Source organism: Natrix helvetica (assembly GCF_964273705.1).
Source record: "Natrix helvetica genome assembly, chromosome: Z".
Classification (NCBI taxonomy): domain Eukaryota; kingdom Metazoa; phylum Chordata; class Lepidosauria; order Squamata; family Natricidae; genus Natrix; species Natrix helvetica.
In genome coordinates this window covers 21,808,557-21,833,211 of record NC_138554.1, presented here as the reverse complement: position 1 = coordinate 21,833,211, position 24,655 = coordinate 21,808,557, and the positions used below count along the sequence as shown (strand labels likewise).

General features: G+C 40.5%; 2 protein-coding genes across 14 annotated transcripts; one reads left to right on the top strand and one right to left on the bottom strand.

Moving 5' to 3' along the window:
* The first annotated feature begins 3,979 nt into the window (after positions 1 to 3,979).
* LOC309402147 (zinc finger and SCAN domain-containing protein 31-like) lies at positions 3,980 to 19,432 on the top strand. 9 transcript variants are annotated; one of them, XM_081971774.1, is made up of 7 exons: positions 3,983 to 4,141; positions 5,827 to 5,868; positions 6,326 to 7,235; positions 9,089 to 9,209; positions 14,895 to 15,206; positions 15,291 to 15,375; positions 17,506 to 19,432. In XM_081971774.1, the coding sequence occupies exons 3-7, from the start codon at positions 6,423 to 6,425 to the stop codon at positions 17,519 to 17,521; spliced, it is 1,347 nt and encodes a 448-aa protein (XP_081827900.1). In that variant the 5' UTR covers positions 3,983 to 4,141; positions 5,827 to 5,868; positions 6,326 to 6,422; the 3' UTR covers positions 17,522 to 19,432. The 9 variants fall into 9 exon arrangements, with proteins under 9 accessions (XP_081827892.1, XP_081827893.1, XP_081827895.1 ...); XM_081971766.1 differs by having other exon boundaries at positions 3,980 to 4,141; positions 14,895 to 15,375; XM_081971767.1 differs by having other exon boundaries at positions 3,980 to 4,141; positions 6,299 to 7,235; positions 14,895 to 15,375.
* On the bottom strand, positions 18,601 to 24,640 carry LOC309402148 (structure-specific endonuclease subunit slx1-like). Of its 5 annotated transcripts, none has more exons than XM_081971777.1 (7): positions 24,532 to 24,640; positions 22,744 to 22,950; positions 22,293 to 22,344; positions 21,291 to 21,620; positions 20,875 to 21,008; positions 20,124 to 20,211; positions 18,601 to 19,854 (listed from the first exon to the last, which is right to left on the bottom strand). In XM_081971777.1, exons 2-7 carry the CDS (start codon positions 22,914 to 22,916, stop codon positions 19,825 to 19,827), a joined length of 807 nt encoding a protein of 268 aa, XP_081827903.1. In that variant the 5' UTR covers positions 22,917 to 22,950; positions 24,532 to 24,640; the 3' UTR covers positions 18,601 to 19,824. The 5 variants fall into 5 exon arrangements, with proteins under 5 accessions (XP_081827903.1, XP_081827905.1, XP_081827904.1 ...); XM_081971779.1 differs by lacking the exon at positions 24,532 to 24,640 and adding an exon at positions 24,423 to 24,516; XM_081971778.1 differs by lacking the exon at positions 24,532 to 24,640 and adding an exon at positions 23,590 to 23,658.
* Positions 24,641 to 24,655: the final 15 nt, after the last annotated feature.

Below are 24,655 nucleotides of genomic sequence, written 5' to 3'. Positions count from 1 at the left end.
TCATACAATTAGAAACTGCAAAGGGCCTCTTAAGGCCTCTTAAGCTACCAAGACCAAACCTCTGCTCAGTACAGGAATTAAAAATAATAATCTTGGAGAACAGACTGGAAGAGGAAGACACTAGAGTGAAAAATAATAAATTTTGAAATGTATAGAAAATTGGACTCTTAAATTGGGAAGATGCGGTACTGGGAAGGTATTTTAAAATGCTGGAATTATTTACCTATAAAACTTATTCTGCTTTTATAATTGATTTATAACTAAAATGACAATTGCCCAGTGGTAATACTGAAATTTAAGCTGAGATTGTCACCTGCTGACAAAAGGAAACACTACAAGCCTGGAAATATGTATGAGATGGACTATGAAAATATTTACTGGAATATTCCCAACTACCCCAAAACTATTGGAGATTTAAATATGAAAATAAGCAAGCTACTTAATTGAAGGAACCCCTGAAAGACTTCTAATAACCTCTGGGATTATTCAAATGCAACTGACTGTTTACCTTTGGGAAATAAAGAACTGTGATTAGTGCACCCCTTGAAGGGCAACCTAAGGACTGAATAAATAACTCTTGGATTGTTGAACAAAAGTGGAATTTCTTTTTTAAAACAAAATGAGATGCTTTATAATGAAGAACCAAGTGAAACATTGAAGGAGGTGTACTTTTCCAAAACACAAAAGACATTATGGAGAAAGGATTTAAGGAGATTATGGAAAAAATGGAAAATGCTATACAAGGGATCATCATGAGCAAAGACCAAGACACCCAGGAAAGGGAGGAGCAGATAGTAGAAATGCAGGAAAAGACTGAGATGAAGAATCAGAGACTAAAAGAAGAAGACAAGGAGACAACAAGGAAAATAACAGTGACTGATTAATTAAACCAAGGGAAAATATATTAAGAGAGTCATTGGAGATACAGGAAGATACCTTTGAAAGGGAGATAGAAGCATGGGCAGAAATTCTGGAAACTAGGCAGTGGAGGAGAGTAGAGGTGGGAAAATACTCAGATTGAACAGCCAAGAAGCAGATGTAGAAAGAGATAAAAATTCTAGAGAGGAATATGGGAGACAAACTAAAAAGAAAAAAGCATAACAATTAAAGTATTGAAGCGGGAAAATGATGATGGATAGGTGATTTTTTTTTATTTGATTTGATTTTCCTCTCTCTTTCCTTTCTTTTTTTTTGTAGGTAGGTGATATGATTAGAAATTAGGTAGGATAGAAATAAATGTTTTTTTAACAAAGGATGACATGATTAAAAGTTAGAATAAGAGATAGAAATATTAGTGTATACACTTTTATATAATAAAATAAGAATAATAAGAGAAAACATGGAATAATAGAATAATGACAGATTGAAACTTTATATAAATATGTATTACTATTAGAAATATATAAGTTGGTTGAAAGTAATAATTATGACTAATGCTACTAGTTTTATTTGTATTAGCATGTATGACACCCAGTGCCACGTTGTTCATGCACTAATGTTTGTAAAAATATAAATAAAAATTAAAAAACTTTCCAAAAAATCTCAGAGTGATGGCTGTGCTGCCTCTAGAATATTAATTCCACTATCACAGTTTTTCCTTACAGTATGAACCGTTTGGGTCTATTCAAATGGTGGGCAGAAACTAGCCATCAGGCAAGGGTGCTTGAAACCAGATTCCTATTGTTGGGAGAAATGTCCTTCTGGGTTCGGCTCCAAGTGGGGAAAAAGACACTGGAGACATGGAGGCTGCTTGGAAAGATGGTTTTTAATGGTGGACAGGACCACATGGCCTGAGTCCTGAACAGAAAAGGTGATCACATGCTTCAATGTTGGTGGAGAAGAAGAGAAGGGCTGAAGAAGGGCTTGCAGGGATTTTTATAATCTGTTCGGCCCCACCTATCTGTTTCCTGTTCCTGTGTAAGAAATGTATTCTGATTGGTTGCCAGACTCCCATGGGCCCATGCAAGGGCAACCCTCTAGGCTGCTTTGAATCCAGGTTTGATTGAGTTCAGATGCCATGTGGTCAGTTGAGTAAAGGCTTATTATCCTGCCTTAATCCCATCACAGCTGAAGAGGAGAACTCTTTATTATGTAAAGTGGACTAGCTTGGCCTTCTTAATGGCCCATTGACAAAGTGGGGATGGGCAGGAAGCTGCAGGAATTTAGTGTTTAAAATGTGTTTCTCCCTTTTTCACATCCAGGAAAATATAATATTCTGCCTTATCAATATTTCTTAGGATATTTCATTTTTCTGGGAGAGGGCTAGGTGATAACTTCCTACACTGGCCTAAGCGTGAATCTAGAATAGTGATGTAAATAACATTTTCCTGTTCAACAATATTAACATTTGATTGGAATCTGCTTCTGGTATTTTGGTATCCATTATTCTATATTTTGCCTTCACAACTATGAAGCTATTTTCTGTAAGTCTCATAAAACTCTCCCCATATAGCCATATACAAAGATGGGCCCAAATACATTTTGGGTGTTTCCCAACCATGACCACTTTAAGCTATGTGGATTTCAACACCCAAAATTCTCGAATCAACATAGCAATGGCCCATGAGGTTCTGCTAATGTGCCATTAATATATAGCCTGTGTTGTAAAACATTATAGAAGAGGCATAAGTTTTAATGGACAAGATTGAAACTGCTTTGAAAGTGGACTTAAAAATGACAGACTAAAAGAACGATGTGGAAAAAGATGCTAAACTACAGACTATAGGAATGATACCAGCTGACGTCTTAATAATTAAAAATGATACATAAATAACAAATAAACAAAAAAAGTGACCTGGATAACTTTCCTATGTTGGATTTAGGAAAAAAAAAAGTCCTGTTAAAGTTTTGAAGGATTTTATGAAAAGGAGAAAGAAAAAAATAAAAGAAATCCAGTATTTGAAGGGATTAAAGATGAAGTTTGTTAAAAGTAAAAGGAATATGGGTATGTCTAGTTTAATGAAAAGAAGGACTAGGGGAGACATGATAGCCGTGTTCCAATATCTCAGGGGTTGCCACAAAGAAAAGGGAGTCAAACTATTCTCCAAGGCACCTGAGGGTAGAACAAGAAGCAATGGGTGGAAACTAATCAAGGAGAGAAGCAACTTGGAACTGAGGAGAAATTTCCTGACCATTAGAACAATTAATCAGTGGAACAGCTTGCCTCCAGAAGTTGTGAATGCTCCAACACTGGAAGTTTTTAAGAAGAGATTAGATAACCATTTGTCTGAAGTGGTGTAGGGTTTCCTGCCTAGGCAGGGGGTTGGACAAGTAGATCTCCAAGGTCCCTTCCAACACTGTTATTGTATTCTATTCTATTTGAATATAAAATGCTTTATTTGATTAAAGTTAAATTAGTATGTTATCTCTGGTTACCCATAATGGACTTTTACTAACTGGGATCAAATGGCTGTCTTTACACTTGCTTACAAATAAGAGATGAGATATGGGAAGAAAGTATCATTAGTTGTATTTTAAGAGAAAGTGATGTTACTAAAAATGCATATACATCATATACTTATGAACCGATAAGTCACTCCTTTATATATTTTTGTTTTTTCTTTCTTTTCTATTTTTCTTTTCATTTCTTTTACTTCTTTTTAGTTAGCATTCATTTGTAAATTCTAATGCCCCACCCCCACCCCCCAAAACCCATAGAAATCTTTCAGGCTGGGTGTTACATTCCAGCTGAATCTGAAGGCATCAGACAGGGAGCATATCACTTGTCCTAAGTTTCCTAAATCATTAAGTTATTGAGTCAGGAAAACCTTGGTTACTTTGGCCACACACTACCTGAAGGTTTACATCACTGTTTTTCAAACTGGGTCGCATAAAGATGTGTGGACTTCAACTCCCAGAATTCCCCAGCCAGCATAGGGAATAGCTCATGGCTGGCTGGGGAATTCTGGGAGTTGAAGTCCACACATCTTAGTTTGAAAAACACTGCTGTTGCAAACGTGAAAGAGTTAAAAAAATACACGCCGCAGCCAGGCTCCTAGAGTGGCTCGGCGAGCGCCATCCAAAGGGAGGCGATGCAAGATGCGACCTCGCTTTCCTGTTCCGTCCAAAGATGGAAAGAAACGGAACGTGGCCTTCGATTTGATCCCCTTTATTATTAGCCTCGAGGGGAGCCGCAACAGCGGTGAGTACCGGGCAGGGAGGAAAAAGAGACGGAAGCCAGCGGCGAGAGTCCCGGGCTGGAGAAACTAGGGAAACAACGCCTTGCTTTGCTTCGCTCCACCAGCCACGTGGTTCCTGAGCTCGAGGGGCTATTTTGGATTGCGGGAAGGTCGCCCGCGGGAGGGGGGTAGCCTGAAGTTGGTTTGGGGCTTTCCCTGGTCAATGCACGCGTGTCCTACCCTTTGGAAGGCCGTGCACGGAAGATTCGGGTCTTCCCAGGTTGATTCGCGCTAGTTTTAGGCGGAGCGGGGTGGTGGAAGGGGAGGGAGAACCGCGCTATACGGTGCAAGCATGCAGGTGGAGGATGCTGGGTTGCTTTTGCTTTGAAAACCAACGCAAAGAAGCTCCCTGCAAGTCGAGCATCGCTGCAGCCGGAAATCAAGGGTTCCCCCCACTCTCTCACCACCCACCCACCCCTCGCTTTCTCTCCTTGTTGGGTTAGTCTTCTGCTTGCAGGGAGTTTGTGGCGAGCTGCTTTTGGCAGCGCGAGCATTAAAAAGTGTGCGCTTCCCCATCCGTGTCCTGAAGTGGTGCAGTCCGCTCTTCCGCTGCGCTCGGAGGCGAAGAGGGAAGCGCGAGGTAGGCTGCATGAAAGCGAAAGGTGAGCCAGCAGGGCCCTTCCACTCACCCCCCCTTTTTGGAGGGGGGTTTTGTTTCATATTTAACCCCTCTCCTCCCAGAGCCGCCTTGCTAAAAGGGTCGCCTCCGTGTCAGAGGAAGAGACGGGACGGTGATCTCGACGCGCTTCGTTGGGCAGACCCGGGACTCATGGTAGTCTGGCAATGGTCGTGATAACCTTCAGGAGCCCTCCCTTTATTTTATTTTCTGTTCTCCTTGTGCATTTCGTTGCCTGAAAATCACGTTGCATTTTTCCCCTTTCATTTTGGCATGGAAAAGAGGGTGTGACAGATTATTATTATTATTATTATCTCTTTTATTCATTAAACATGAAACTCAGTCAACTGAACATTAAAAAATGCATCACAAATACCATTGACTGGTGCTAGTGGTTGATACAGGCTGCTGCCAGCGTCCTAGGTATCAACCAAATATTTTCTTATTTATTTATTTTATTCATTAAACATGAAACCCAGTCAACTGAATATTTAAACTTATTGTTGTTGTTGTGTAATCTTTGACTTGCCAGTATTATTCCTTTCCTCTCTCTTGTGTTCTTGGGTTTATTCCTCTGAACCATTTCAGATGCTTTCACCTTTTCTGCCTTGTGACAGGATCTGCATCACAGAATGCTTCTCTTTCTACAGCTCTTTTCCAAAAGCTTTGGGACAAAAGACCCTCTTCCCCTAAGTCATGTTAACTAAGATCATCTATCTATATTTGAAATAACTTCATCTTGTTTTCTTGTTCTGTTTATTTTCCTAGTTCTTTTCCTTCCTATTTTTAGATTGTAAGAGCCTTGGGACAGGGAACTGACCTCATTTTTTATGGATAACCTCTGCATGGATTGTTGATTTAAAAAAAAAATTAAAAGAATAAATAGGAAGCAGAATAAGGCAATAGAAGAAACTGCACCCCTGCAAATAGGAAGCCAGCAGTATTTTCTCTGATGCCCTAAATCTTTATTTACATTTTTAAAGAATGAGATCTGTCTACAATATTACCGTTTGTTTTCTCTTTCATTTACAGCTCGTTCTTCTCCAGGTTTAGTATTTTTGTGCTGCTAAGAAGGTAACCAGATAAATTCCACATAGTTTTATTTAAATACTTTTGGTATGTAGTCAGAGCACCTAAGGGATAAATATTTGATAAATAATTTTGATGAATATACATTGAGAATAATTAAAAGGCTGTGTAAATTTGTCAGTGTTTATAGTTATCTCCCAGCAAAATATTTTATAACTAACACTGCCTTTATGGTAAGGATGGCAGCTGAAAATCTTCGCTTCAGAGATAATTAGGAATAAATCTTACCAAATACAATCAAATGGCATTTTAAAAAAAGGCATGAAGAGAATGTTGACGTCAAAGCATTACATCAAAGCTATAATGCAAACTTCGAACCAAACAGTAACCAAGGAAATTTGGTCGCATAAATTGAAAATGTTACTTTAAAAGTCTTATTTTTGGGAAACTATCAGTCTCCCATTTCTTCTGACAGGAGTATGCCCACACTGCCTTCTTACAGATTTCACTAGCCCCTGCCGAAGTCTGGCCCCAGAGCGCTTTGAAAGAGTCTGCAGCAGAGACACAGCTGCTCCATTTGCAGCTCATCGGGCCACAAAATGGCTGCACAGCAACACCCAAACAACATGGCTGCTCTTTCAAAAGAGGTAGAGGACATGAGATGTCCGTTGCAGGTCCAGGTGAAAATGGAAACTATCTGCCAAGCAAGTGACAGTGCAAAAGAGGGAGAGGGAAATGGCCCTGCCACCATTCCATCTGCAACCAGTGAAGAGTTCACAAGAGCGGTATCCAGGGTGAAGCAGGAGCTGGCCGAAGAGCTACCGCAGAGCTGGGAGTGCCAGTGGCAAAGGGTGCTAGAGGTGGTGCCTGCTCCCTTCATCACTCCAGTCTGGGACAGCCAGCAGTTGCCTCCTTTGACTCAAGGGGGCAGCACCGAGGCCTACCTGGCCACCTTTGAGCGTGTGGCGGACGCTTCGCAATGGCCACGGGAAGAGTGGGTGACTCGCCTTGTGCCAGTCCTTAGTGGACAAGCTCAGCAGGCCTATTTCAGCCTGGATGCAAAAGACAAAGCTGATTATGGGAAGGTGAAGGTGGCCATTCTGAGGCTGGATGACTACCTCGCCCTCGAGGCGCATCGCCAGCGTTTCAGGCATTTCTGCTACCGGGCTGCCGATGGGCCCCGGATGGCATGTCAGCAACTGCAGGAGCTCTGTCACTGCTGGCTGAGGCCTGAAGGCCAGAGCAAGGAGCAAATCCTGGATCTGCTCATCTTGGAGCAGTTCCTTGTCATCCTTCCACAGGAAATGCAGGACTGGATTAGGGAGCGCGGTCCGGAGACGTGTGATCAAGCAGTGGCCTTGGCAGAGGAGTACCTGCAGGAGCAGCAGGAGACAGAGAAGTGGGCCCAACAGGTGAGGAATAGCTAGTTTTTCTGGGGAGGATGGAGGACCCGCCAGGATAGGCAAAAGGGAAAGCGCATTTTGCTGCCACGAGAGATCAAGAAAAGTCAGGTCTGTGAGTTGAAAACAAGAGCCTAGAAAAAGGCAGTGACAGGCCACCCCCGTTATCTTGCTAAGAAAACCTCATGAAGTCACCAGGAAGTTCAGCTCATAGGAGATTTAAATATATATATATATATATATATATATATATATATATAGACATGCATAAAATATTTATACATACATATAGTATACATACACATATGTAGAAAAGGGTATTGTTTTAGCTTTTGTAAAGAATTAAGCAATACAATATACCCCAAAACTATCAGTATAGGTAATCCTCAACTCATAACTGGTTGCTTAGCAACTGTTCCAGGTTCCGATGGAACTACTTGGAAATACTCACAACCTAGATTTGATTCTCCACCTGTCATGTGATTGTACTTCAGGCACTTAGCAACTGGGCACATTTGCAGCATCTGGTCATATGATTACATTTCACGACGGTTTTGCCAAACACTGGCATTTATTTCCAGTTGTTGTCAAAACTGCTCATAGAAAAGCTGTTGGTTCACTTAATGACCGCCACAAAAAAGTTTATAAGATCAAGTTGGTGATGTGACCAACCTGCTTTGGTCATCATGAGTGAATGACTATCAAGACAGGCGCTATTATAGTTGTAATTTGAAGCCTACCCATATTACACATATAGATGTATAATAAATGATTACAAGACTGTCCTGAAAGAGTATACACCCCCAAACAAATAACACAAGCTTATGTGTATGAATATTAATAATGAAGAAAATTGCCTACCCAATTCAAAAGGCAGTATGTATCAAATAAATGGGAAGGGCAAACCAAAATCTTTAATAATAATAATAATAAATATTTATTTCTTAGCCGCACCCTCTCCCGAAGGACTCGGGGCGGCGTACAACAAACATATGAAATAAATATGTAAACAAGACAAACATATAACAGGGACATATACGGAGACATACACAAGGAGGAGGTCGGCTGAGTAAAAAACAATTAAAATACAGTGTTTAAAACCCCTAAATAATTAAATATAATTAAAATACCCAGTTAAAAACCCGTCAGGAGCGATATGGTTAGATCAAAGTTGAGCCAGGCCAGCTACTTGGAATAGGTGAGTCTTAAGCTTAATACGAAAGGAGCAGAGGTCAGAGGTATTCCTAATATCCGGAGGGAGGTCATTCCACAGGGCTGGGCCCGCCACAGAGAAGGCTCTACTCCTAGGCGCTGCCCCCCGACACTGTCTAGTGGACGGCACCTGGAGGAGGCCCTCTCTGTGCGAGCGAACAATTAAAATTAATTGTTACCCTGTTTGTAATCAGTTATGATTGACTGGAAGATACTGAACAAATTAGTATGTATTTCCATGCTGGTTACTCTGTACTAAAGTTGTAGGCAAATGCACCATTACTGTGTGTAAATGAGCCAAGTTGGGTAGATTGTGGGAGGAACTGATCAGCAAACTCTAATCTGAATTGTTTGGGCTGATTATACTGCTATTGGAATAAAGCAATCACTATTTATTTATTTTGACTGCTGAGGAATCACATACTATGCTGCATATCCCATCTTTTCTGTCTAGTTTTATTTTGTTATTGTATGGGCAGTACTTTTCTTTGTGCATCAATATGGACCAGAAACTTGACTAACATGTCATCAAAGGTCTGCACTCAACATCAGTTTCAAAGGCCTACCCATTGTATCCAGTACAGATGCCCATAATTCTAATATGTATCTGGTCCTTAGATTAGCTATTCTAATCATGTCTATCTTTATTTCAGGTAACTGTACCAATTGAGATGGTGATAGTTAATTCTCCCACTGTAGATCAGGCCCAGTCAGAAGCAAAACATCTCCACAAAGAAATCAAACAGGTTGACAATGAAAATAGTATTTCTCAAGGTAACTGTTTTATTCTATTAAACTATATATGAAAAGAAAAACTATATATTCAACAGTGTTACTGCATAATGCAGTGATAACATAAAAAAGCAGGGGAAGCCCTGGAAAATTAAGTTTTGAACAAAAGAATTCCAAAAAGATTTGACCATATTGCTCAAAATTCTTCATTGCCTCTTGGTCGAGAAAAAAAAATCAGACTGGCTAGAAGTACATTCCAGCAAGCCATATTATATTATTTCTCTATGCCTCCAAAATCTATGATTCTTGATGTCTTTAAATTTCCAAATATTGGAGATATCACCAAAAAATCTCTATGTAATTTATATGCAATCTACATATACAAAAATGGCTGTATGTTTGTATGTTCCAGCATAACTCTGGAACGCTTCAAACAATTTCAACCAAACTTGGTACACAGATGACTTACTCTCTGGGGAAAAAAATACTCTGGGGGTAAGACACCCCTAAAACCCCTTGAGGTGTACTGTTCTGTTGTGATTGTTGTCACAGCCTGTTGTGTCTTAAAATGGCTTCTGCTGTAAATGGCTTCTACTGTACTGCACAGTGGAGTCACCATGGTAATGGCTTCACAAGGGGCTCTCTCTGGTAAGGGGGGGAAATCCAACATTAGAAATTACGTTTGGTCTGGATATTTCCCCCTTATAAATAAATACCTGGGCAACACTGGATTATCAGCTAGTTTTTAATATAAGTGGAAATGAATTTCATGTTATTTAAAGCAGCCTTCTACTTAATCAAGACAGGATTATTCAGCCTGATTTTTCAGAGACTTGTAAATAATTGACAAATATAATTAGCCCCCTTCTCCCTATAAAAAGGGGAAATTGTTTGCAATATAATCATAATAAAAGTTTTTCAGAATGAAAAGATTTGCTGCTAATCTTTTTTATTCTGTGAGTTTTTGTACTACAGTATTACAATCTGGTTTCTGTTAACTCTTAACTTGGATCCTGGATTAATTTCTTCTCTTAAACCTTCTGAAAAAAGGAATGGATCCAAAAAAATGTAACCCAGTACAGGTAGTCCTCAATTTAAAACCATCCTTTTAGGAACCATTAAAAGTTACAACAGCACTAAAAAAAGTGACTTATGACCGGTCCTCACACTTAACCACCATTACTGTATCCTTGCAGTCATGTGATCAAAATTTGGGGATTTGGCAACCAGCATGTGTTTTGCAATAGTTGCAGCATTCTGGGGTCAGGTGCATTTGCAGTCTTCCTAGCTGGCTTCCGGCAAGCAGTTAATGGGAGATGCCAGATTTATTCATTCATTTAACTACAGTAGTGACAACATGGCAAAAGAAAAAAGATACCTAGTAAAATTGAGCAGGCTTCACTTAATGACCTATTTAAAGGGTAACCTTGCTTTTAAGGACTTGACTGTTAGTAAAGGTAGTATTCAACTTACAACAGTTCATTTAGAGACCATTGGAAGTTACAACAGCACTAAAAAAAGTGACTTGCATCCGTTTTTAACACTTACAACCGTACCAACATCCCTGGGGCTATGTGATTGAAACTGGGATGCTTGGCAACTGGTTCATGTTTATAATGGTTGCAGTGTCCCGGGGTCATGTGATCAACTTTTGCAACCACCTGACAATCAAGTCAATGGAAAAACCAGATTTACTTAACAACCGGGTCACTAATTTAACAATTGCAGTGACTCACATAACTGTGGCAAGAAAGGTCATAAAATGGGCAAAACTCACTTAAATGTATCAGCAACATAAATTTTGGGTTCTGTTGTGGTCATAAACTGAGGACTGCTTATGATAAACAAGAGGGAAGAGGAGAAATTACTGTATTTTTTACACTCCCCCCCCCAAAAAAGTGGGTAAAGCTGTGCATCTTATAGAGCGAATATTGGAGGGGGGGTATTGGTGTGGCAGCAGGGTTTGCTGCCCCCGCCTGTCATCGCAGCTGTCACCACTGCTGCCGTTCGCCGCTGCCGGGGTACGCTGGAGCCTTTGCTGCCAAGCAGCTGTTGGATTGGTCTCCTGGAATACCGCCAATCAGCTGTTCTACGCAGTAGGGATGATCATCGCTGATGGCAATAGGCAGTGGTGATCCCCACCATCTAGAATAGCTGATATTCCTAGAACAGTGGTATTCCGGGAGGCTGATCCAACCACCAATCAGCTGCTCTGCAGCAAAGGCTTCAGCACTCCCTGGTGGCAGCGACGGCTCAGCTCAGTTGACCGGTGGTGGGCGCAACGGAGCAGAGCTCTGACAAGCCATGTGCTGGGGCTGCAATAATGTGCTGAAGCTGACCAGGCTGTTTGCTGCAAAAGATGCTAGCCATATTAATACCTGGTGGATGCTGGGGGGCAGAGACAGATTTTTTTTTCTTATTTTCCTCCTCTAAAGATAATGTGCATCTTATGGTCCGGTGCGTGCTCCCACTACCAAACCGGTAGTGAAGAAAATAGAACACCATTACTGCATTAAGGATAAAAATTACGCCGAGATGAAGAAAAGATACCTTGTTTTTGAAAGGGGACAAATTTGATATACAACATTAGATGAGGAATAAGGGACCTTCTGACTGTTTTTAAGTTTCACATCCCAGATCAAAATGTGAAGCAGCTTAAATTTTTAAATGCTGCCCTTATTTTTTTGAAATGATTTTATGCATAATAAGTATTAAACTGAGCTTCCCAATATGTTGACTTTAACACAACTTACTTATTTTAGGAATCATATCCTCTGCTCGGACAATGTATGTCATTCTGATTAGCTGAAATGATATTCCATAGATATGCTATTACAGTTAGTCTGATTTATTATCACAATTGAGCCCAACATTTCTGTCTAAGCAAGACGCTATTAACTGAGTTTTGGGCAATTTCACATCCTTTCTTGTAACAGATGTTAAGTGAATCACTGCACTTGTTAAGTGAATCTGGCTTCCCCATTGACTTTGCTTTTCAGAAGATCACAAAAAGTGATTAAATAACCCTAAATGCATGCCAGTTGCCAAGCTTCTAAATTTTGATCATGTGGTTATGGAGATGCTACAACAGTCATAGGTCACTTTTTTTCAGTGCTGTTGTAACCTGGTCCACTAAACAAATGGTTGTAAGTTGAGGATACCTATATTTTAATTGTAATTGATCTGACCTAGGCTTCCTGAGACAGTAAAAATCACACAGCTCCAAAACCTGCTTTTTATTTAAATGGCTGTGAATTATGTTCATTCACAGCCCGTAATGATTCGCAACCAGTCTGTGAAGAGTCCGACATAACTTTGCCACAGTATTTCAGGGTAAGGCTGATAAGCACCCACCTTGATCTCCCTTGAAATGCTGCCAAAGACCTAATTGCCAATTAGTCTTGCAAGGGCAAAGGGAGCACAGAGTTAAATGGAGTTTTAGAGTTTAAACCGAACAGAATGAACAAAATGGCTTCTTGCAAAAGCTCATGTCCGTTTGCTCCTCTTTTATATCTTATGGGAGAGGCCAGTCATCTCCAAGCCTTACTTCTGAGTCACCCCTTTTGTCTTAACTGCTCTTGCCTTCTGGCAGCTCTGCGCATGTGCGCACTGGGAACAGGCTCCCCCTGTTCCTCTGCCTCGCTGATATCCGACTCCAGAAGCTGCACATAACTCCCAGATGGCCCTGGCCTCCAGTCTGCCGCCGACGTACAGCCCTCGTCTGAGCCTTCTCCACACTGCAGGACTGGCCCATGTTCCTCCCCAACCTCCTCACTGTCTGACTCTGCTGCCAGCTCCGCAGGCCGTCGGTGGATCACAACAATAATTTTTATTTTAAATATAATTTTTATAAATGAATATTTGCAATCTGATTTTAAATAAACAGCTGAGGAAGCCCTCTGTGCACATTCCTCAGGGCAGGTGATGGCATGGAACTCTGAATAGTCAGGATCTGTAGTATACATGAAGTGTAAATCTAAGGCTTGCAGAAGTCATTTGTCAACACTCAAAAGTACTTCCAGTTGTGAAGAAGCATTCAACAAATTAGAGACAAATGGAATACAGTTTTTAAGGAATCATAAAATACAGAGATGCTTATTTTCTATGCAAGAAAAAGAGAAAACTATTATTAGGCTGCATTATGGCCAATTTTGTACATTGTGCCAAGATATGCCCTATTTTAATCATTTGAAAAATAAATGATAACTATCTGGATTTCCATAGGCTAGGCCACAACCCATATTTGCAAAACACAATCGCTAAATATGTTAAGCCAAAACCAGATAACCATGTTATGTCTTAGTTCAATGTGTGGACCACAGGGGTGAGTTTTTACATTATCATGAACCACTTCACAACAGTGTGAACATCTTAATTGTTATCCTAAATCAAGTAAGTCACATTATGTCTTAATGCATGTTTGTGTTCTGCCTCTGCAATTTAGCTTTTCAGTTTAATCCTGGCTGGTGGCACTTCTTCAACACTTTTCCTCATTATATGTAGTCCTCGACTTAACACCACAATTGAGCCCAAAATTTCTGTTGCCAAGCGTGCTAGTTTAAGTGAGTTTTTCCCCATTGTACAACTTTTCTTGCCACAGTTGTTAAATGAATCACCGCAGATGTTAAATTAGTAATACAGTTGTTAGGTGAATCTGGCTTCCCTGGTGATTTTACTTGTCAGAAGGTGATCACATGATGCTGGGATACTGCAACCATCATAAATACTGTATGAGTTGCCAAACATGGAGATGCTGTTGTAAATCAAGAACTACCTGTATTATGTACCTTGGTACCTCAGTTTAGAACTTAGAAACTATACAAATTTTGGCCTTTCTTTCTTTTTTTAATGCAAAATCTGTTTGGTAAAACCAAATCTATAGTAAATTAACAATAACAATCCCCAAACAATATCACCAAACAGCACTTCATCAATATTTTAATCTTAAAACTAAAGCTAAAACTTTAAAACACAAATATTAATAAATGCTGTTATTCCATAACATGCATGCTTGGCTCTTGCAGATATATTCCACTTAAACATAAAAAAGCAAATGCATCTAAAGCTGAAAAAAGTACAAAAACGTCTAACACATTAATGGCTTAAAACGGGAAAGGGGGAAGTGGTGTGCTAAAAGCAAGAAAAGAGTAGTTCAGGGGTGTCCAAACTTGGGAACTTAAAGTCTTAAAGTTCCCAAGTTTGGACACCCCTGAAGTAGTTAAATTAAATGGTCAACCAATACCAATTCATTTTTGTGCTACTAACCAGAGACCTATGTTAAGTCTTGACACTGGTGACTTTGGTACCATTAAAGAAGCCCTACTTGTAAATGTACGTACCTTATAGTTTAGATACATAGTTTAGATATAAAAAATAGCATGGAATAGAATCCAAGAAACTGCAAAGCACTGTTAATGTGTGTACTACAGGAATTGTATCATCTTTACTCATTTTCTCATCTCACAACTACACCTTTCTTCTAACATCCGTTCCAAAAGAAAGAAAGAAGAAAAAAATCCACCAGAGAATTCTTCAGAGTACTTCCAGAATAATTCACGAAGCTCTAGTCTGAGGGAAAAAATCCAAAAAGCATGCTTAGGACAACATAAATGCACACACACCCTGCGGACCTTGGCATATTGATTGCAATTAGACAACCCATTTAAGTACAACTAATTTTGTACTTAAAATTTTGGTCTTTCTTATCGCTTGTCTTTCTTCAATCAGAAGGCAGTTTTGCCAGAATGGGGGCAAAGGATCTACACCAAGGAGAGTTGGAGGCAGAGGAACGAGGATGGAGGTCTCCAGAATTCGGGGAGGTCCTTTTCCCAAAAAGCAGTGATCTTCCCAGAAGATCACATGTGAGCAGGTGTGATTCAGAAAGGCCACAGAAAGGCAGCCTTTCCACAAGAATGATTAAGGACGAAGTGTTTGGGGGAGTCCCGACCGACCTAGAAACGAAACGACATCTGTGTAAGGAGTGTGGGAAAAGGTTTCGGAAGAAGTGGGATCTCATCAGGCATGAAAGGATCCACACGGGTGAGAAACCGTATCAATGTCCAGAATGTGGGAATAGCTTCAACCGGAATGCAACCCTCACAAAACATCTCCTCATTCATTCAGGAGAGAAGCCTCACCAGTGCACGTACTGTGGAAAGAGGTTCACACGGCGTTCACATGTTGTGAATCACCAGAGACGCCACTCATGGTAGGTACCCCTCTTGTTTGTGTGGTTGAAAAACTCACCATTCACTAAATCCCCATGTAGGCCATCTTGGGCTCTTGGGGTAAAAGAAGGAGCTAAAACTAAGGGGGAAAAAATAGATATGCAAGTTGAAAGGAAATGTGGGCAAGGGGAGCATGACCTAATAAATCTTTATTGACATTTGCTTCTTAAGGGATCATCATAAATCAGTATTTCTCAGGCTTGAACGTATGTGGACTTCAATTCCTAGAATTTTCCAGCTAGCATGCTGCCTGGGGAATTCTGGGAGCTGAAGTCCATTTGTATTAAGATTGAGAAATACTGTAACAAATGTTCAGATTGCAGAAGAAAGAAGATAATTAGGATGGAGAAAAAACCATTTTCATTGGAGCTATAAAGTTCCCATTGGCTGGAGATTGAAACAAACACCTGATGAAAAACAGATAGGGTATATAGTGACCTCGAGAGTCCTGAACTACAATCCTAGCTAATATTGCACATGGTGAGGGATGCTGCCAGGAGAAGTCAACAACGGGAGGGCTACAGGATTCCTGCTCCTGTTTTAAGGAGATGGGGGCTGTTGTGTGATTAAAGAAGTGGGAGGCAAATTCCAATATAATCAATCAGCCTTACTTGAGTGTCTTTTTGCATAGTTATCCAGAAATCAGCCTTATTGGACACAGGAACTGGCTGATTAATACACTTATTTGAGTTGTTTTTTATGTACAACGTATTAAACCACTGTTTCTCAACCTTAGCGGCTTTAAGAGGTGTGTGGAGTTCAGCTCTCAGAATTCCCCAACCAGCATGGGTTTTGCTTTGCATGGCTGGCTGAAGAATTCTGGGAGTTGAAGTCCATGCTGTTAAGTTGCTACAGTTAAAAAACACTCTTATTAGATACATCCCAGAAATTTAGCCACTTCTGATTCAGGAGAGGAAGCATTTAACTATTAAACTCCAAAGGACCCTAAGCCAGTTCTTAGGCAAAATTTCTGGCCAGAAAATCACCCAATGCAGAACACCAGCCACTTCTGAGCTAATAGCCTCCATTTTTCAGTTAATCTTGCAAGGAAACTGTGATGAATAGCAACTGGAAATACAAGACCACACATTGCAAAATTTGCAGCTATGGTCCATCAGTCAAAGTATTTGTACCTCTCCAAAAAGGGATTAGCTGCTTCCTGCCTGGTTATCTAATGGGGTCCTTGATTAAAAGGACCCTTACAAGTGCTTTCTATGTACAAGGATCATGGATGCTAAGCAAAACTAGAAAAAGAGGTTAGGGGATCCGTATTTCCCCAACTGAGGGCATTAGATCCTATTAACGTGATTGCATGCTGCCAAATCTGTCTATATACTTGGGTTAATAGCAGCCTGTGTTAAAAGTATTGTGTAGCAGAGCAAGTGGCTTTTCTTTTTTCTTTTAAAATAACTTCTGCATCCAAGTTTCAACCTCTGGCATCTTTAGAATCAGAGAATCAATGAGATTGCAAAGTATCTGTTTAAAGACCTGATAGGAAAGGTAGTCCACAAGTTATGACCATGATTGAACCTGGAAATTACAATTGTAAATCATGATGGTCATAAAACAAATCACCATGCGCCCAGACCCAATTTTACTACCCTTTTCATGTGGACATTAAGCGAACAGTCATTGTGAACCTGTTGTTCACTATGGAGTAGGTTTTGCCAGAAACCAGAAGTAAACTCCAGTTTCCAGCAAAAACATCGTAAATTGCAATCACTTGACCATGGAGTGCCATAAATGCAGATGGTTGCTGAGTGCCCAAAATGCAGTCATGTGATCATAGGAGGGGGGAACCCGATGTCAGAACTTCAAAACTGGGTTGTAAGTATCTATTGGAGGGTTCATCATAACTTTGAACAATCACTAAGCGACTGCCTGTAAATCGAGGATTGCCTATACCACAAGTCCATAATGAATGAATGACAAGCAAGCTGATTTTTCATTTTTGTTTTAAGTCACTATCATTTTTTTTCTGAATGTCCTCTTCAATCCTTTTCTAAGTGTTGAAGGCTGACCAATTTCAGCTTAAAATATGGCTCATTTGAAAGAAGACCAGTCTTGATTTTCTTATGATTCTCATTGTCTGTCCTCTACTTTGTTCGCAGCCAAGGAAGATCTTGACAAAAGGATCTACTGCTTCCAGTTTGGGCAACAGATTGAGAAGCCCTGTATGACCGGGGAATAAAGGTAGCTCAGTTTGTGTCCTGCAGGGTTTGGAATCTAGACCAAGGGTAGGAGGAGTGGTGTGGGTTGTTGACTATTTGTTGTTTGTCCACATCTTGAATATGATCAAGATGTGTCTGAGGACACACAGCTCTCAGGGGCATCCATTCTGTTGAGTGTACAAAGGAAAATCTGTACATATTTATGCCATTCAGTAATGATAGGAGAACTCAGACTCCATCCAAATCAAAAGACTATTCATCCACATTTTACTAGATCTGTTTATTTATTTTGTATTATTTGGACTGCTTGCTGGCTAGAAATGAGTATATCATCAGGCCACTAATTCAGCCCTGAATATAGATGAGTGGATGCTCCTGGGAAAATTGCTACTTTTGATCAGTATTTTTGTATCAGCTAAAGCCTTGTAAAATCAGAAAAATCCTTTCTCTGATTTGCTGTACTTATGCCCAAAACAAATGATGCTCATTAAGGAAGTAAGATTTAAAGGCAAAACATCTTCCAGTAATGGAGCAGGCTGGCAAAATGATACTTATCAACCATTTGGGAAGGCAGTCCACAGATTTAACCTCTAAAGTGATGGATCTAGGTGGAAAAGCGATACTAACTATTAACTCAGGATAAAAGAAATTCCAAGTTTTAAGTAAGAGGCAAGACTGATTGATTGACCTAGAAGCACTGACCTGGTATGCTCCTAAATGCAAATTTAGATCCAGAATATATTCCCATCATGGAGACTTCAGTCCTATTGCACGTCAAGCTGTCCAGATGTAGATATAGGTTTTGCAGTGCAATTTGGGGAAGGCAAGCCAGATGGGAAAACAGAAAGCAAAGTGGCCTCATTGTACATTGTACTTGCGGGGATGGATTTTTATATTGCTCTGTGGCAAATCTTTAGGAATGATCACACTTTTACTGCAAGGTTAGAAAACTGTGGCCTTCCAGTGGCTGCTAAATACCAGCTCCCAGCATTCCTCACAACTGGCCATGCTGGAATAATGTGAAGTGAAACCGACTTGGCTATTTAATGATTCATTTTTATTCTGTACAGTAGAAAACCAGTGCAACATTTGTTTACATAATAAGTTATTTCCCCCTTTTTAACAAAGTCTGAAAACTACTTAGAGACTTTTGATTACAGAATTCATAAATTAATTTTCACAAAGACAGACATTTGTTTTAATATATTGTTAAATCATTTTGGCTTTTCAAGCTTAAGGTCCTATTCTAACAGCAGTACATATATTTCATGTGAGAGGGGGGAAAGACTTTTCTTCAAAGCTGGGTCCTTTTTGAAAACAGTACACCAGAGATAAAATCTGGAGTAACTTCAAATCCTGTGGCTTGATCATGTGGCCATTATGTGGGGAATATTTATTTTCTAGGAATGATCTTTTATATACTCTTCAGTTTCTATGGCTGCCTTTTTAGCATATAGGATAACTGCTATCTTTATAATACAGACTTTCAAGCTTGTTTATTTTGTACACTATCATAATCAACAAAGACTCGTGTCAGTTAATTCATTAAAAACATAATTCTACCTTGATGGTTCAACTGATGGACTTTTAAACCCCATGAATTTATTTAGGCATGAATTTATTTAGAGAGTTTAGGTAAGCTACTGTGCCCTCTCATCTGCAATATTTGGTTAATGCCAAGCTAAAAACAAAGTTGTAAGAATTACTGAAAGTGTTGTTAAATGCTTTGCATAAATGAGAAAAGGGCCATATAAAATCAGAAATGTGTTATCTGAAGAATCTCTGCACTTCAGAGTGTCTTTTTTACAATCCATTTAAGCATTCAATGCGCTATAGATACAATATAAAACAATAGCTATCTTATTTACATATTCGTTTTAAGTTTACTGACTCCTTCAGTCTAAAACACCAAACTTACATATTTTGCAGCCAGAAATTTTGGAAATGGAAAGTTGGAACTAGTTCTTCTCATCTAAGTTAATGATTCTGTGCAGTTCCCAAGCATTCCTGCCTCACAGTCCATAAACATCCAGCATGACTATGATCCTTCAATTTAATTATTCCACTTAATGAACATTAAATATTGTTTGTTACCGGTACATGATTCTGGGGTGAGCCACACGAGCAGAGAATCCAGCCCTACTTAGTTGTTTTCTAACCTTTTGGATATCAGACGAAGAGAAGCTGAATCATGTCGAGATCCTCTGATCCACTCTCAGCAAGGAAATAAGTCTTGGTCACTTTTATAGGTCTCCTCCTTCATGGTTGCAGTTCATCAGCCCAGTGTTTCTGCAGCATAAAAGTGATTATATTGGGTGATGATATAAGTGAAGCAGGTACAATATGTATAAGAAAAATAAAGAAAATAAAGTCACAGCTTGCCTAAGCGGTAACCAAAATTGTTATCGGTGAAAAGATAAAAAATATTGATCTAGAGAAGAAAAGATGAACTCAGAATTCAAAGTTTCAATTAAAACAGGATATAAAAACTGTTGAACTTAATTCAGGAAGTAAACATTTCAAGATAGACCACACAAAAGTAACAGCAAGAGTTTTACCTGAGAGGAGGTGGGATCGGCCTCTATGTTACCATAGCAACCTTTATGATGACGAATCAGATCTCCCCAAAGGATAAGATTTTTGCAGCTGAGGAAAAGCGGGGAACCAAGATTTTGTTAGTTTTAGTCTCACATCAGGCATAAAAGCTGGCCTGGTGACTTTAGGCCAGTCACATTTTCATCTCAACCCACCTCACAGGACTTCTTATGGGGAAAATAGGAAGAGGAAGGCGTGTTAGGTATGTTCACTGCCACCTTAAGTTAATTATAAAATAATAAAGATTGGTAAAAGTTCCCCTTGCACATATGTGCTATTCATTCCCAACTCTAGGAGGTGGTGCTCATCTCTGTTTCAAAACCGAAGAGTCAGCGCTGTCCAAAGACATTTCCTTGGTCATGTGGCCGGCATGACTAAACGCCAAAGGCGCACGGAACACTGTTACCTTCCCACCAAAGGTGGTTCCTATTTTTCAACTTGCATTTTTACATGCTTTCAAACTTCTACGTTGGCAGAATCTGGGACAAGTAACGGGCGTTCATTCCGTTACGAGGTGCTAGGGATTCGAACTGCCGACCTTTCTGATTGACAAGCTCAGCGTCTTAGTCACTGAGCCACTGCGTCCCTATAAAGGTGGGATAAAAGCCAATAAATAAATAAATGGAGCTAATAATTGGGAAACAGGTGCAAGGACAGAATACCAACATCTACACCCCCTCCACATTCCCCCAATGCACAGGAGAAATTGCTTACCCCGGGCACTGTCCTTCGATGGGCAGGATATGATTAGGCTCCTTTTCCAGGAAAAGATTAGACAGGCAAAATATATGAGCAGCCATGGTACAAGTTGGGTGAAAACAGTGCAAGGGAATGTCCTCATCCCCATCCTGCAGAGAAGAATTTTAGAAAGAGTGCACTTCAATCCAGAGGATCCTGCTGCTCCCCAAACAAATGCAGGATTAACTGCCACCATATTTTGTTCCTAAGTCCAGCTGTTCCCCACCCTTCCTTGGCCAAAGTTATTTCTTCCAGTTCAGATCCAATTCTGCCTTAGAGGTGGCATCTTAGAAGTTCAGCTCCCATTTTGTCAGCAATTTCGTCTTTTAGGATCTACTTAACTTCTAGCCTTTTTGTTTGTTGAAAGAACACACAGCATTCCAGATTGTTACCTGAAAAGTCTTCAGACAGACACTACAATGCTTTGTGGTCACCACTTGTTCCTCTGGAGATGACGGTTCAGCACATTTAGTGTCTTTGACAGCTCGAACTGGCCCAAAGGCTATGGGCATGTGTAAGGGGGGTTCCAAGCCTGGGGGGAACTCTCGGCAGTACTGCTGCTTGAGCCATCGTATGGTGAGGGGCAGACGGCACCACGGGGCAGTTTGCAGCATGTGGGCTAAGACACGCAAGTGGAAGTCAAACTGACGCTCCCGTGTTTTGCGGCGGGTGACATGGTTGAGACGGCGAGACGAGTGAGGGTGTTGCCAGGCCCATTCAAACTGGGAATTAGCAAGAGATAGAAAGGATAAATCAAAAGGGGTTGCTGAAACGTAGGAAGGAACGAACAGAAAGGGAACATCTGTCCACCTACTCTTAGGGTTTAACTGGCTCTCCCAGTAACATATTACTCAACTTACAACCACAATTGGGATCGTTGCTAAACAAGGTAGTTGTTAAGTGAGTCACATGTAACTTTATGACCTTTTTTGCCACGATTAAGCAAATTACTGCAGTTAAGTGAATCATGCAGTCATTAAGCGGGCCCAGCTTTCCATATTGCCTTTGCTTGTTGGAAGCCAGTTGGTAAAGTTGTGAATAGTGATCACATGACCCCTGGGATACTGTAACCATCACAAATATATGTTGATTACCAAGTACCCAATTTTGATCACATGACCAATTTTGATATATCTTGCAACAGTAGTAACTTAGGATTGGTTTTAAGTTATTTTCTTCTGTGCTGTTGCAACTTTGAACAGACTAAATGAATGATTGTAAGTCAAAAACTATCTATACTCAATTGGCTGCGTTCCCACAAGGTACTGAATCCCAAATTAGTTAGGTTTGGTGAACACACAGAATCTCAAGCTAGCTACCCATGTTTTAGCTTGTCATATTCTGTGAATCTTGAGAAAGAAAATAAAATAAGTAAGTACTGAGAAATGCCTTACGCGCAAAGCAGCTACATCAGAGGGGAAACCATGAACTATCAACACCATATCCCTGCAAGAAGAAAGAAATCCATAAAGCTCAAAAGGACAGCAACTCACTTGTCCCAGAAAGCTCAAATTTTAGCCTTCAAAAAACTCTGAATTTTCGCCTCACTCGAATCTCATCACAAAAAGGAGAAAAACCAGATAGTGAAAAAACGGTTTCTTCTACCACAGTGTTTCCTTACCTTAAGTCATTGTTAAGACTTGTGGACTTCAGCTCCCAGAATGCCTGATGGTTGGGGTATTCTGAGAGCTGAAGGACACATCTTAAAATGACTAAAATTGGGAAACACTCCTGTGGAGCTTACCAGGTTCCCCCCCCCCTACATCTGGTTGGGGCTAAGAAGGAACTGTATTAACTTCAGAAATTATTTGCGAACGTATCATCTTTTGCACACTCAAGAATTACCATGGCCCACGTCCACTTGTCTTCCAGGCCCCACCACACCTCTTCCCACCATTGTGTTGGTCTATGCGTCGTTCGGGATTGACAGTGAAGCCAATGTAGATCCGCCCCTGGTAACGGGGATTGGTGCAGTATAGTAGATATACCCCAAAGAAGCCACATACTTCCACCACCATCTCTCCCACAAAAGGTGGGACACGCTGAAGAAACCTACATGAAAGAAGAAATCAAGTGTTAGAAAAGCTGAACACCCATAATTGTAATCCACCCATCATCGGAATCCAACAAGCAGGGCTGATAACTGCCAGGGAATCGATAGCTCACAAATGTTTTCAAACTACAATTCCCAGCATCCCTTTCCAGCAGTCATCTGGCTGTTGCTGTTGGAATTGCGGTTAAGCTCTTCCCTAGTATTACTTTGTCTACTTGCGAGCTATTCTGCTAGGATTTTCACACGCGAATCAGAAATTCGACTCCTTTGTATTTTCATGGCAGGGAGAAGGCATGTGAATTTTTGCCAACCACGGGATTCCACACCAAAATATCTGAAATTAAAATTCCTGCATTCCCAAGTGGAGGAGGGGGAGGGGAAACAGTACCTGTTGAATTTCTGCCTACTGTGCAACCCTAATCCTGCATATAGTGGCTTTTACTATTTAGCAGAGTCTCCTTTCCCTTCGGATGCGGCTTGAGCGACCAACAAAGCAGACAGGTGACGTCATGCCCTGCACCTTTCCAGCCCCAGCCTTCCCCGTTCTCGTCGCCAAGCCCCTTTCGAACCTGCCCTACCCTCGCGATCCCAGCAGACGGTAGACGTTGCCTAGCAATCTTCCCCTCCATGCGACTGACCGTTTCTTCAAACGATCCCTTGCTTACATTCTATTGGCGAAGGCAGCGAGATGTCCCACCCACACGGGGGAAAACTGCAGTAGTGCAAATGGATGACGTAAGAAGAGCTAATTAACAGGAAGGAGCTGTAGAGATGCGATAGAGGTGGCATTTTAAAAAGTGTGGCTTGAAGTCAGAGTATAAACTTAGATTTAAAAAAAATAACTTAAAAAAATTATACGTATGTGTTCTGTATACTGTTCGTACTCTAAGGGTATACATACATTTACATAGAATTGCAAAGAAGGTTTACTATTCCTAAACTACGAAGGTTTAATCCATCCCAGACCAAGCCAAGTCCCAAAACGCAGACAGTTTCTAGAACTCTGACAAATCACCCATCAATAGACAGACATACATTAACAAAATCTATAATCCATGCAAAAGAGCCGAGGTGGCCCAGTGGTTAGAGTGCAGTACTGCAGACTACTTCTGCTGACTGCTGGTTACCTGTAGTTCAGCAGTTCGAACCTCACCTGGGTCAATCTTGACTCAGTCTTCCTATCCTTCCCATGTCGATAAAATGAGGACCCAGATTGTTGGGGGGAAATAGGCTGACTCTGTAAACCGCTTAGAAAGGGCTGTAAAAGCACTATGAAGCGGTATATAAGTCTAATTGCTATTGCTAAATCACTTTTTTGAGACTGTAATAACATTGAACAATCTTTAAATAAGTCTCCCAGTCCAAAAAGAAACAAAAAGACCCAAGCATCACTCCACCAGCAGTCACCACCTAGATCAGCATAGAATAACTTCAAGATTAACATCAGACCAACAATATTTGATACCAATACCTCGATCAAGAATACTGCCAAAGAAGCCATGAATAAGCAGCCCAATCAAAGAATCTCTAAGACCAACAGAGACAGGCAAGCCAGTAGAATAGAAAACCCCACTCCTTACTAGCACTGATGATGTTGCCTAGTTTGGGTAATGAAACGTCTGCAAGAAAACAAGCAAGCTCAGAGAGCACACAGGACTCATCGAAGAAGGATATTAGGATAACTTTTAGGACCGGCTGGGCTGC